The sequence below is a fragment of the Python bivittatus genome, unplaced genomic scaffold (assembly GCF_059951505.1).
Source record: "Python bivittatus isolate LINGU-HERP-01145 unplaced genomic scaffold, Pbiv_v1 ctg000220_np1212, whole genome shotgun sequence".
Taxonomy (NCBI): Eukaryota; Metazoa; Chordata; class Lepidosauria; order Squamata; family Pythonidae; genus Python; species Python bivittatus.
The window spans coordinates 31,158,204-31,170,521 of record NW_028277048.1 but is presented as its reverse complement, the minus strand read 5'-3'; the positions used below and the strand labels follow the sequence as shown (position 1 = coordinate 31,170,521).

The following is a 12,318-nucleotide window of genomic DNA, read 5'->3' as shown; positions in this document are numbered from 1 at the left end:
AGTAATGGTGGACCTACAGTGCTTTATTCTACTCCAGCTTTTTTCTCCATACAAACTTAGAAGAAATTCATACCTGCCGATTTCCACTGAGGCTGCTTTGATTCATGGGGATGTATCCAGCAGAGGAGTTCAGCAGATTTGGAGGCTGGAGTGGAAGGAGAAGGAGGAGAAGGAGGAGTTGTACAGATAAGCTGAGCTGACTCAATTGTTTTTTTCTTAATATACACATAGAATAGTTTCATTCTGCTTTTCAACAAAAGTTTTCAAGGTACTTAGTATCATATAATGGGGAAAGAGTTAACATTCATTTACAAATGTGTCTTAATCCTAAATCTGTACATTTTCCCTTGAGGAATGGAGCTACCAGAACTCTGGTTGGCAGAGGCTGTAGGAAATGCAGAAGGAAGAGGGATACTGGATGTTCTATTCTCTGGGGTTGCACTGATTGGAAGCCCACTCTCAAACCTCAGCAGCATAGTGAGCCGCAGCGCACAGATCTCCAGGCTTCCACTCTGCTGAGGATCCAGGTTGACCCTCCCTCTTACAGTTTCCCAGGGAGCCCCAGTTCCCTGCTGAGGACCTGATATTCACCCACAACTACTTTTCCTCAGCCCCACACTTCCAGGTCTCCTGGCCTGTCCCCTATGCTGCCTCCTGAACATTTTGCTGTGTATTAGGCCATCCTACATTCCTCTACTTTCTGAGTGGGAGAAATAAAGGTAATAAGACAATCCTTGGAAGCAAAGCCTCTTCATCAGCTATGGCAGCAGAACATTGCTCTCTACAAACATGCTTCCCTCAGTGCTACTGAAAAGCAAATGTTTTCCCAAGTAAAAAGGGGCCTTCCAGCATAGTCCTCCAATTAATTTCCTCGTCAGAAATCCAACAGCTCATTTGATTGTCCCAAACAGTAGAGATACATGTATTGATGGCCTAAGTGTAATCTAATAAAACATTCTACAGCTCCAGACCCAACTTTCTGATCCTATTCTAAAGTAGCTGTGACAGGCAGGGTCATAGACCATGGTGAGGGGGGACCTTCTTACCCGCGTGGAGTCCACCCATTGCCGGGAGGCAAAGAGGTTGTGAAGTTCCTCCTCCTCCAACTCTGATTCCATCTCCAGTGTCTCCATCTCATCTAACTCCTTTTCACTGAGTGTGGGTGGCTCAAGTGGAGATAGTGTCCCACTTTCTCTCTGTGGAGAAGGCCAAGTATTACCTTTAATATTATTTCAAATGGTAACTTCTTAATACCATGCCTCAGCTTCTGAGCATTGTCATCAAGCATCATTGAGAGTAACACAGTGAGAGCAGAACATTTTGTCTCTGGATTACAGGCCTTTAGGTAGAGCCTCACTTTAAGAAAGGAGAAGTATCAGGCCTCCAGTTTTCCTGGAAGACCATCCCACACTCCCTGCAGGTCTTGGCTTACATAATGTCCAGGCACGATGAGAGAGGAGAGTCCAAACTGCATATGGATGAACTGCAAACCAAACAATCCCAGCAGACAAATTTCTCTTACTAGATCAAGCTAGATGCTATGGAACCGAGCTCTTGTGTTTCAAGCAGGTTCCATAGTGAGCCTTGGGTTCTTAAAGGCATCTCTTGTCCTGCCAGAGAACTCAGCTATGAGATGAGAACCTATGGAACTATTCTGAGTTGCTGTTTAATGGGGCATAGACACTTCCTGGCAATCTAACTACTTTAGCAGTGACATGGGAAATGTTAATTTTCCAAGATCATATTTCCATTAAGAAAAAGTTTTATTTTTTATAAAAATTGGCATGTCCCCCTATGCCACACGCACTACTTTTCTATTTGCCTATCTTGGAAAAATGAAACATGGGCAGGTCCTGTCTAACAGGCAGGATATAACCACTTCAGGGCAAATTTGTGAGTAAGTGTTTCCTAGCTGGTAGGAGTGCAGAAGAAAAGCAAGACAAGGTCTCATGGAAGTAACAAATGCACGCTTGACCAAACTGTTGAGTATTTAACACCTTTAAGGTCTCCATTGGTGTAATTTGTAACTTCAGCGGGGAAAGGGAGTCAACAACTGACCTTGATCACCAGGTAGCGAGGAGGGTCACGGGCCATTCGTGTGAACTCATTGGCTAGTTCTTTGAAGGTGGGACGAATGTTCTCATCAATCATCCAACCTGTGAGATTAGAAAATCTTTCAAGTAAGCACCGAATAGGACATCTCCTGTAGTTTAGGGTAACACCCCAAGCCTGTGGGTTCTTGATTAGTTAATGAACAAACGTTTTGAAAGGGGTTGGTGAGGTAGGAGTGTAAAAAAATTACATACATTTTACCATTACCATGTAGACATCAATGGTGCAGATCTGGGGTTGTGAGAGGCGTTCTCCCTTTTCCAGTAGGTCAGGAACTTCTGAAAGGTGAATTCCAGCATAAGGTTCTCCTCCAAAAGTCATCATCTCCCACAATGTCACTCCTGTATGGGATGAAGTGATGAAAAATGTGAATGAAAACTAGGTGTTGCATGGTTAGCTGTTCAGCAATGAGGATACAGTGAGAAAAACTTCACAGCAAAGATATGGGTAAGTGTGTCCTAGCTTAGAAAAAGATCAAGAGTCATTGCAGAATGGTCCTGAATGCAAAAAGTTAAGCAGAAGTGCAAGTGGCCTGCTCTTCCACTTCCATCCTCCCCAAAGGAGGGGGCGAGGAGGAAAATAGTGGGAAGATGTAGTTGCATGATAGTGAAAGTTCTTGAATATTACATTTCCAATGGAGAATGGTATTTCCTAATGATTAGATGAAATAGTCACTTTAAATCAGGGAGTCTTAAACTTTTTGTTAAGATTAAGAACTTTGAAGGGCTGGTGAAACTTATCCAATTAAAGAATAACAAATGCATAATATAATGCAGGTAGTCCTCGACTTAAAGTGGCAATTGGAACCAGAATTTCTGTCGCTAAGCGATATGATCACTTCCCACAACCAAATCAGTGAGGAAGCTGGCAGGAAGCTGCAAATCCCAGGCCCACAGACAAGTAACTGGCTGCTGCCAGGTGGGGGAGGGAATGAGGAGGAATGTGAGAGGTGCAGGTCGGGGAGGGTGCACAAGGGTGGGGCATGGGTCGGGGAGAGTGTGGCATGGGTTGGGGAGGGTGCGCTAGGGTGTGCAAGTGGCTGGCCTGATGTGAGAGCAGAGGGGCTGGGGGAGGATGCATGGGTGGGGAAGACTTACCCCAGCAACTTGAGACCTTCCCTGCCAGCTTCCCCATTGACTTTCTGGGGTAGCTGGCAGGGGAGGTTGCAAATGGCAATCACATGATCACAGGGCGCTTGGCAACCAAGTGCAAACAGGTTGCCAAGCACCAAGATCGTGATCATGTGACTGCAGGAATGCTGGGATGGCCAGAACTCCGAGAACTGGTTGTAACCACTATTCGTTCAATGCTGTCGTAATTTGGAACGGTCACTGACCAAATGGTCATAAGTCGAGGACTACCTGTAATATATGTGAAAATAAAGTTGTAAATTTTTTCCCACCCAAGTTCACAACCCTCTTGAAATCTATCCACAGAGCCCCAAGTTTAGAACCCCCTTTTTAAACTATAGAACATTAGAGGAGAAAGTCTTATGGCACCTAACATTGTAACTCTGAATAAGCCAGAAGACTTCTACAACCCCAGAAGGAGACATGATTAGTGTCTAATGGGCACTAACAGTGGGGGATCAGCAAACAGGAGCTCTTCATAGCCTAGCACAAGGATTCCTAAAAAAGCAAGAGGAATGTTGTCAGGGAGACTAAAACAGTTGCCAAGAGTTTGGGCAGATTGCTCCTCCATTCTTCTCATTTACTACATGTCTTGATCTGGAAGGAGGAAAATTAGAGATTACAGGCCTCTTTTCCCCGTGCACAAAGAGGACAAGTGCTTCACAGTTCTTATGCTGACTGTTAGTGATTAAAGCCTTGGAGTATCTCTGAGTTCTTACTGGATCAGCTCACCAAAGATTTCAAAGAATCTTAAAGCATAATGAAGGCAGCTACATTAGGGCTGTGAGAGTCACCCTTGATCTGATTTAAATAATTCAATGACATGAGTCAATTCAAATTATGAAATCATCAGATTGAGCTAATTTGATTGAACTAGTCAATTCAATAGCATTCAGTTCAATTCAACGTGTCACGTTTATTTTAAGATTAAGATCTTCAACTGAAATCTTTAAATTCAGTCTTTAAATGTAGTATTTCATAGCCTGAATCTGCCTCTCTGTCCTGAAATGCTTGTTTTGTCATTAGAGACAAATCTGAACACTACGAAGGCAAACATAGGTACCACCTAGCAGGCTCAAGTAAAAATTCTTGATTTCTGGAAACGTATGACAATAACATAGATGGAGCAGCCATAATCAAATTCTCAATAGATGGCAATAGTCAGACACATACCATAACTCCACACATCACTCTGGTGTGTATATTTTCCAAAGTGTATACTCTCTAGTGCCATCCACTTTATTGGTGTCTGAAAAACACAAATCAGAAAGGTAAATTCTAAGAATGAATTTGATCTACCTGCAGATACACATACATGGAGAGACTGGTAGAAGTTTCTTTGTGGGTTGAGCAACTCTGAATGTGACTCCTTTCCCCTGGAACTTTTGAAATAAAGTGGTCCTTGGGAATTCAGCCTTGACACGTCATATGTCAATCATGGTCCTTCCAGCCAACCAAGAGAAGTGTAAAGATGAGACAAGCACCATTCAGTTGGTGTCCTGCCCCAACTGGCTGCTTGTGGAAAATCACCACTCAGCATACAAAGCCAGCTTTGCTCCGGTTTCAAATAATCCAGTGCAGAGCTAGAAATGATTAACTTTTCTTCCCAAACCAGACCATATTGTGAGATCTGACAGATCTACACCTGAATCTAAACTGGTACAAAACACTCATGCAGAAGTGCTTCTATCTATATATCGGATGGATGGATGGAGTCTCACTCAAATAGGCACTAACCTTAATTTCATTGTAAAAGTATTTCTTGTCATCTGGGTAGAGTAAATCAGCAATGCCAAAGTCTGCCACTTGTACTTGGCTCGGGGATTTAACCAAAACATTACGGGCAGCAAGATTGCGGTGCACCATGCGATGTTCTTCCAGATAGTACATACCCTGAATATTAAGAAGGAAGAATAGATGAATGGCTGTATTTCCATTTTTTCCTTTAACCATTTTTATCTAAAAAAATCAGAGGTAAAAGATAAACATGAAATAAAATTAAAGAAAAGAAAAAGAAGAAAGAGTAACGTGAAGTGAAAAAGTTAAGAAAAATGTGAAAATACAAATAGAAAAAAAAGATATAAAGAAGCAACTTCCAATTTTCTTTACAGCAGTTGCAAACTTATCCTCTCTCCTCCCTTATTAAAATTACATCATTATTCTCTTCTTCCCATAATCAACCCTTTTTAATCAGCAGATCCATAAGTCACAGTTCATTTTTTCCCATTGTCAGCAAAAAGTCCATCAGAAGTTTCCAGTCTTTAATAAAAGTACTTGTCGTCTCATCCCTGATCAAAGAGGTCGTTTCTGCCATTTCCGCGAATTCCATCATCTTTACAATCCATTCCTCCATTGTGGGTATTTCAGTATTTTTCCATCTTTGTGCATACAGTAGTCCCGCTGCAGTTATCGTATATAAAACCAATCTTCCATAAGTCTTTTCTAATTGGTTATCCGTAAGTCCCAATAAGAATAGTTCTGGTTTCATCTGAATGTTTATCTTTAGAATTCTTTGTATCGTTATATGTATCTGTATCCAATATTTCTTTTGCTTTTTCGCAAGTCCACCCTGCATGGTTAAATGACCCTTCACGTGAATGACTATATTTCCACACTTAAGCCAGTTGGATTCATTATAGTTTGAGTGTCTGATTCACCAGAGTAATACGCTATGCTAGCCCTGCCCATACATGTTAGCTCAGCTCATCCTAATGTAAATCAAGTATTTCATTTTATGCCTCCTCTCTTCAAGAGACTGTGAGTGCTGGAATGACTGCAAACCCAGGGATCTGTAAAAACTCTCATCAGTGGGGCCATTCAAGAATGTGTTGGGGAGGAGCAAAAATGGGGGAGGATGAAGATTTGTGGAACTTATGAAAATCATATTACATCGTAGAAGATTCTGAAACAAGTTTTAGGATGTACAGTCAGTTTGTGTTAGATTAGATCTGTTTAGGCATGTGCCTGCACTGTATGAGTCAAAAGAGCAACCAGGAACAACACCCTTGTGCAGATGCATAACTGCAAGATAAGTTAAACAGAACATTAAAAAAAATTCAGGGAAGTTTCTCCAGCCCCTTATGTCAGTGAAAATGTACTTGTGCTCCTACAAAACATCTTCCACCCTCAAGTTTTGAAGTTTTGCAGTTCCCCTATCCCGCTAGTGGCCCCGGGGTACATCTTGTATTATTCTAGAGCAGTGTTTCTCAACCGTGGCAACTTTAAGATATGTAGACTTCAACTCCCAGAATTCCCCAGCCAGTTGGCTGGGGAATTCTGGGAGTTAAGTCCACGTATCTTAAAGTTGCCACGGTTGAGAAACACTGCTCTGGAGAATTCCTCAATTCCTGAAGTTTGATATATGGGAATTAAAATGGAAGGCATTCCTTCCCTCACACGATAATCTGGGGGATGAACTCCATCCTAATTGACCTGGAATAGGATCCCTGCTATTCTTGTGCAAAACCTACCTTGGCAATCTGGACACACCAGTTGAGCATCAGTTGAGGACCGATGGCATCCCTGTTTTTGCGAACATACTCCAGCAGGGAGCCCAGTGGCAGAAGCTGGGTGACAAGTTGCAGCTGGGGACCAATACAGATGCCCAAGAGACGGACAATATATGCATGATCCAGACTACCTATGGCTAGCATGTGCTGCACAAAAGAAAAAGAAACATAGCATCAGGGCAAGGATCTGATTACAGCCAAAGGTATCAGATATATTCCCCACCTTGACTTATATCTTAAAAAGGTGGGATAAATAACAACCACCGCCACCCTCATTTTCCATGTTAGATGATGTGTTTCTGATTGGGACTACAAAGAGAAGCCCAAAACTACGAAGGCCATAATCACAGATGAGAAGTCTTCCGTCTCACTGAACCACTGAGGTCTACCAACAAAAAACAGTAGCTCAGGGATGAAGTTCACCATGCATTGCACACCCACTGAACTGATACATTATACATTCACATGTCCTTCTGAGTTATCAACTATCAGCAATTCTAACACAATTAAGTGACCAGCAAAGCTGAATAAATATTCAGCCAAAAGCAACCAATTAATAACCAGATCAACCATGCTGAAGATGATTTTCTTGTAGATGAAAAACAGGGAACCTGATGCCCTTTGGGATTTACTGCACATTCCAAGAGATTTATCAATAGATACTAATCTATTAATTTCTCGTCTGTTTGCCTGTGCACAACAAGGAATTTGGGGAGGCCAATCCCAACTTCTCTGCCTGTGACCTATATAGCACTTACATCGGTCACAGCATGGAAGGACTGTCGGCCACTCGGGTCCTGGATAACTTTGATGCTTACAGGGATCTTAAGAGAGTCTCCTTCTGGAATCCAGACACCCTGAAGGGAAAGAAAACTGGGAATGACCAATTGTTTAAAATAAGAAGCCACTCATAAAACAATAAATGTTGAGAAATCACTGGAAATCACGGTCTTCTAAAATTCTGATCTGCCTTATCCTATCTGTCATTCAACAAACACTAGGTGGAATTTTTCCTATCCACTTCTCTTTTCAGAGAAAACAAGAAGCAAAGGATCCTACTGGTCTAAACTTTTAATCATGGAGCAGTGATTGCTCTGATTATTAGTCATATCTGCCGACCATCAGAATATTTTACAGCCCCATCACAGGCAAAGTAGAAAGTCAAGGGGTGGTCCTCTCAACATATTGAGCGAAGTCACTTCTCTTAACAGAGACAAATGCAAAGTTACTTAGGAAACAGGAAGCAAACATACAGGCACAGAATGAAGGATGTTTGACTTGGTAAAGATACTTGTGAACAGTAGCTGATCATGAACTGGAAGTAGGACAGTAGTGTGATCCAGCTGCTAAACAAGGTAACTGCAGTTTTAGGCTGCATCAACAGAAGCATAGCAACTAAATCATGGAAACCAATTATTCCTTTTTATTCTGATTTGATCAGACCACACCTCAAGTACCATGTTTAGTACTGGGCACTGCACTTTAAGAAGGTTTCAGAGAAATTGGAACAGATTCATAGGAGGGCAGCGGGGATGATCAGGGACTAAAAACTAAGTCTTATGAAGAGAGATTGAAGGAGCTGGGTATGGTTAGCCTTAAAAAAATGGCTGAGGAGAGATATGACAGTGCTCCCTCCTTAATCATTTTTCCCTTCAACTATCTAGAAAGATGTCATGTAGAAAAACATCGGGATCTGCTCTCTAGTTCCAGGATGCAGGATATGGAATAATGTATTTAAGTTATATTAGAAAAAGAGCACAATAATAAGAGCAGCTTGAGAGAAGAACCAATTATACAGGAAGCAGTGGACTCTGATTCATGGGTGTAGCCAGCCATCTGTCTGGGATGCTGTAATTTAACTACCTGCAAGGAGCAAGGGTTGGTCTTGATGGCCTAAATGGCCTCTCCCAACTCTGTGATTCTTGGTACCCTGGCCTCCCTCTCTCACCGCAGAGTAGAGGATTTTCCAGGGGCCACTGTGCTCTCACAAATATCTAGAGCAGCTGCTGAAGGAAAAGCGACAAAAAGCAGGACAAGAGGCATCGCTTCTGGCCATCTTTGAAATATTGGGGACAGTTCACTTACTGTATCTAGCTTAGCACGATCTGGCTCCTTCCTCTGAAAGGAACTGGATCATTTCTCAGTAGCACTTAATTAGATGTGTTGGTAGTACCATTTCCAGAATGCCTAGTCAGCTTCTGGGAACTGTAGGCCCACCACACCTGGAGGAGCCCAGATACAAGCAGAATGCTGCAGAGAATCAACAGCCCTGCAAAGGATCAAAAACCATCCCGTGCAATCTTATCCCATTCACTAGGTTCCCCAACTGCCCCAGCTGTACTAGATACAATTGTCTAGTTGTGAATCCTTCTTTACGGGCAACGCAATATTATCTGCCCCTTGCTACATGAAGCAGCCTGAAGCATGTTTAACTACACCAAAACAGAAGCTCTCCCTTCCAGGTTTCCAACTCACTTTGTGCACTGTTCCAAATACTCCCGATCCTAGAACTTTCAGCTTCTTTAATTCTGTCTCCTTGAAGATTCGAGCCAGGACCTTATTGGCCTTCTCACTGGGATCCAGAGGTTCCAAACTCTACAGGAAAGAAAGAAAAACAGGTAACTGAAGCCTTGTTTTCTCAGTATTCCTCTTCGATAGGGCAGGGGTGGGCAACCTTTTGGGGCTGAAGAGCACAAAAGGATTACCCCAGGAAACGTGCCTAATCATAAAATGGATACTATCACAAAACATCCATTTGTGAGAAGAGGAGACTAGCCTTCACACGTTGCCTGCTCCCCTCCTAGTGGGATTTTTGTAGGTGTTCGAAGGCTTTGTTAGATATAAATATGATGCAGAGAGCTAGTGTTTTGCTTTGCTGCAGGCAACTTTTCTAATCATTTATTTTTGTTAAAAGAATCTTCGAAGTCAGGAGGGCTAGGAATCTAAGGCATATTTGTGCCTGGGGGAAAACACTGCTGCTTATTCCTGTGATAGAAGCATCATAATTTGCTTCTCAAATATACCAAAGCACTTAAGATTTTTAAAATGAGCTTCACTTCAATTGGGTTTGTCTGCTATTATAACTAGCGCAGCTTCTAGAAACCATGATGGTGCCAAATAAGTAAACTGTGAAATTCTTTCCCATCATACCAGCACTTTCCAGTGGAATTTCTAGTTAGTACCAATACTTCTTTTAGGAAGAGGCATTTCTCATAGTCCTAAAGAACGGGCACAATATCTCCCATCAGCTCCCCAGCGAGCAAAGCTACTGATGGACCCAGGGGTATCTGTGGGGGTGGGGAGAAGGGAGGTGTTAACAGCGTCAAATGGCAGGCACAGCCGGGCAACTGAAGTCCGCCCTTTTTAAACATATTTTGCACATATCAATGCACGTAAAAGGCACCCCTAGATGGAACACTCCTTCATTTTGCTCTATGTAAGGTTTCCCATTTCAAGGTATTTGGCTCTACTTCATGCGAAGTACAGTTCTATACTCTGAAGGCAGCTTCTTTGGGTTTAATTTGGACTTACTCCCAGGGAAGAGTGTAGCTTTAGTAGACTGCTGCCCCTCAACATAAACAGACCAGGATCAGGGCTTAAATAATAAATGTAAGTCTCCCCCTTCCCTCCATACAATCAAATCTGACCGGTTACCTCTGATCCCTAAGGTGGCATGGGTATATCATCTTACCTCCCCTCTCTCCAAGTATCTGCGCATGGCTCTCTTCTTCTGAATCTTCTTGCCACGGCAGTACAAGAAGGTGAGCAAAACACATGAACAGAAGGCGAAGAGGCAGCCCACAACCATCACAGCAATCACTGTTGGAGCTTTCCTGAATACAAACACTGTATGTTAGGACTGTGCGCGCATCACGGTTCCACACCGGCATGGAAAAAACAGTCAGGAAGAGAAGGGGGGAGGGAGAGATTTCAGCAACCTGAACATCCTAGTCTTCATCTGAAAACAAGTTTCTGGCCCTTAAGCTGTAACTGGTGAAATGAGAACCAGTTAACCTTCAGTAGTGGGATGGCAGACATGTAAGATTTTTCTTGTAGGAGGGACAGAGGCAGAATAAATGGGCAAATATAGGAAAACAGGTTTAATCTGAATTTAGAAATAAGAAAAAAACCTCACCCTTTCAGACCTCTTTTAAGAATTACTATGGAAAACGAAAGGGGAACATGCTGAACATTCTAAAATAGAATGCTCATATAAATAATTTACCCAGCGAGCACATTTATTTTCCTTTGAGAAGATTGCTCATAATCATTTTTAGCACACAAAGGCCTGGCGTTGGAGGTGCTTCAGCAAAAGCGTGATGCATTTGGCAGACGAAGCCCTAGGACAATCAAGAGAAGTGCTGTGAACCTTCATCCTCGCTGCCCAGCATCACAGAGCATGCCATGGTTCCACAATCCTTTGCAAGCCAGAGGCGGAGCCGCAGAGGTGCTAACAAATCAGAGTGGGGGAGGCAACCCAGATAGCAGGTGCTTGGGGGCAATTCCTCATAAATGCCTCCACCATTCTCCTTTCTTGGCGAGCAGAGCGTCTCCTGCACCCCTTTGGCTAGCCTGCTGCCCCTCAAGGAGCAAAGAGAAATCTGTCTCTCCTGAGCCATGTCCAGAAACAGCCGTCTTCCTCCAAGCTGCTCTGCGTTGAGCTATCCTGTTCTGCTCCAATTGCCAGGATCAAGACAAACTGTAAATCCCAGCAATATCAAACACATCCAACCTAAAGCGTTTGAGCCAAATTGTTTTATAATCTGTTGAAACTCTCCCCTTTCATCATAGAAACTGCCTCTTATCCATAACAAGGGGTTTTGGTGGGGGTTGGCTGTTTCTGTTTGTTTGTTCGGTGTTTTACCAAGTGGAGCCCAATTCCAGAAGTTTACTTTCCAAGCCAGAAAGATTCCTTTGAATGAAACTCAACTCTTGGGGCGAGTTTATGGGTATAAGCATGTAATAATCTTGGTAGCAAATGGTATGCAATTCCCTTTTTCCAGAATGTTTTTCTGACTTCCCAGTCTAGCCTAAGGATTTCCTGTGATCCTCCATCGAGGCACGACCCTGGTTTGACCCTGCTTAGCTTTTCAAGACCAGCCAAGGTGCTGCCACCTAACTAGGCCCCAAGCCAACAGGGAGCCCAAAGGCCGCAAGCCTCTTCTCTGCTGCTCTGATGACTTTCCCCGCTGCATTCTTGGCCCTGTTTCAAGAGCAGGAGAAGAAAGGGAAGGGAAACGAGCTTTTGCAAAAAGGTGGGAACTTTCTTTCCCTTCTTATGGGAGAAAACAAGTGTGTGGGAAGGAGATCAAAGTGGGACGATCCTCGCCCTCCGGCAGCAGGCCAGGACCTGTAGTAGCCCAGCCCTCCTTTTGTGCCACCCGTGAAGGCCTCCAGGGGAAAAAATGGGCACTGGTGGGAGAAAGGCAGAAGGCTGCAAATGGAGCAGGAGAAAGTGGAAATGGGGTGAGAGGAAGGGCCCTTTTAAGCCAGCACTGGAAGAGGCAGAGATTTTGCTCCAGTGTGCATGTGTGAGACCCAAATCAAAATATTTTAATTTCTTCCTA

General features: G+C 43.2%; 1 protein-coding gene across 1 annotated transcript in view; it reads right to left on the bottom strand.

Moving 5' to 3' along the window:
- Nucleotides 1-12,318, bottom strand: part of ERBB3 (erb-b2 receptor tyrosine kinase 3) — a 97,974-nt gene that overhangs the window by 7,593 nt on the left and 78,063 nt on the right. The window contains exons 17-26 of the mRNA XM_007423530.4: nucleotides 10,443-10,584; nucleotides 9,227-9,346; nucleotides 7,510-7,608; nucleotides 6,713-6,898; nucleotides 4,980-5,135; nucleotides 4,416-4,491; nucleotides 2,307-2,453; nucleotides 2,059-2,156; nucleotides 1,047-1,196; nucleotides 74-145 (exon numbers count right to left, since the gene is read on the bottom strand). Of these exons, the coding sequence (XP_007423592.2) occupies nucleotides 74-145; nucleotides 1,047-1,196; nucleotides 2,059-2,156; nucleotides 2,307-2,453; nucleotides 4,416-4,491; nucleotides 4,980-5,135; nucleotides 6,713-6,898; nucleotides 7,510-7,608; nucleotides 9,227-9,346; nucleotides 10,443-10,584 (1,246 nt within the window). The remainder of the gene's footprint in view (nucleotides 1-73; nucleotides 146-1,046; nucleotides 1,197-2,058; nucleotides 2,157-2,306; nucleotides 2,454-4,415; nucleotides 4,492-4,979; nucleotides 5,136-6,712; nucleotides 6,899-7,509; nucleotides 7,609-9,226; nucleotides 9,347-10,442; nucleotides 10,585-12,318) is intronic.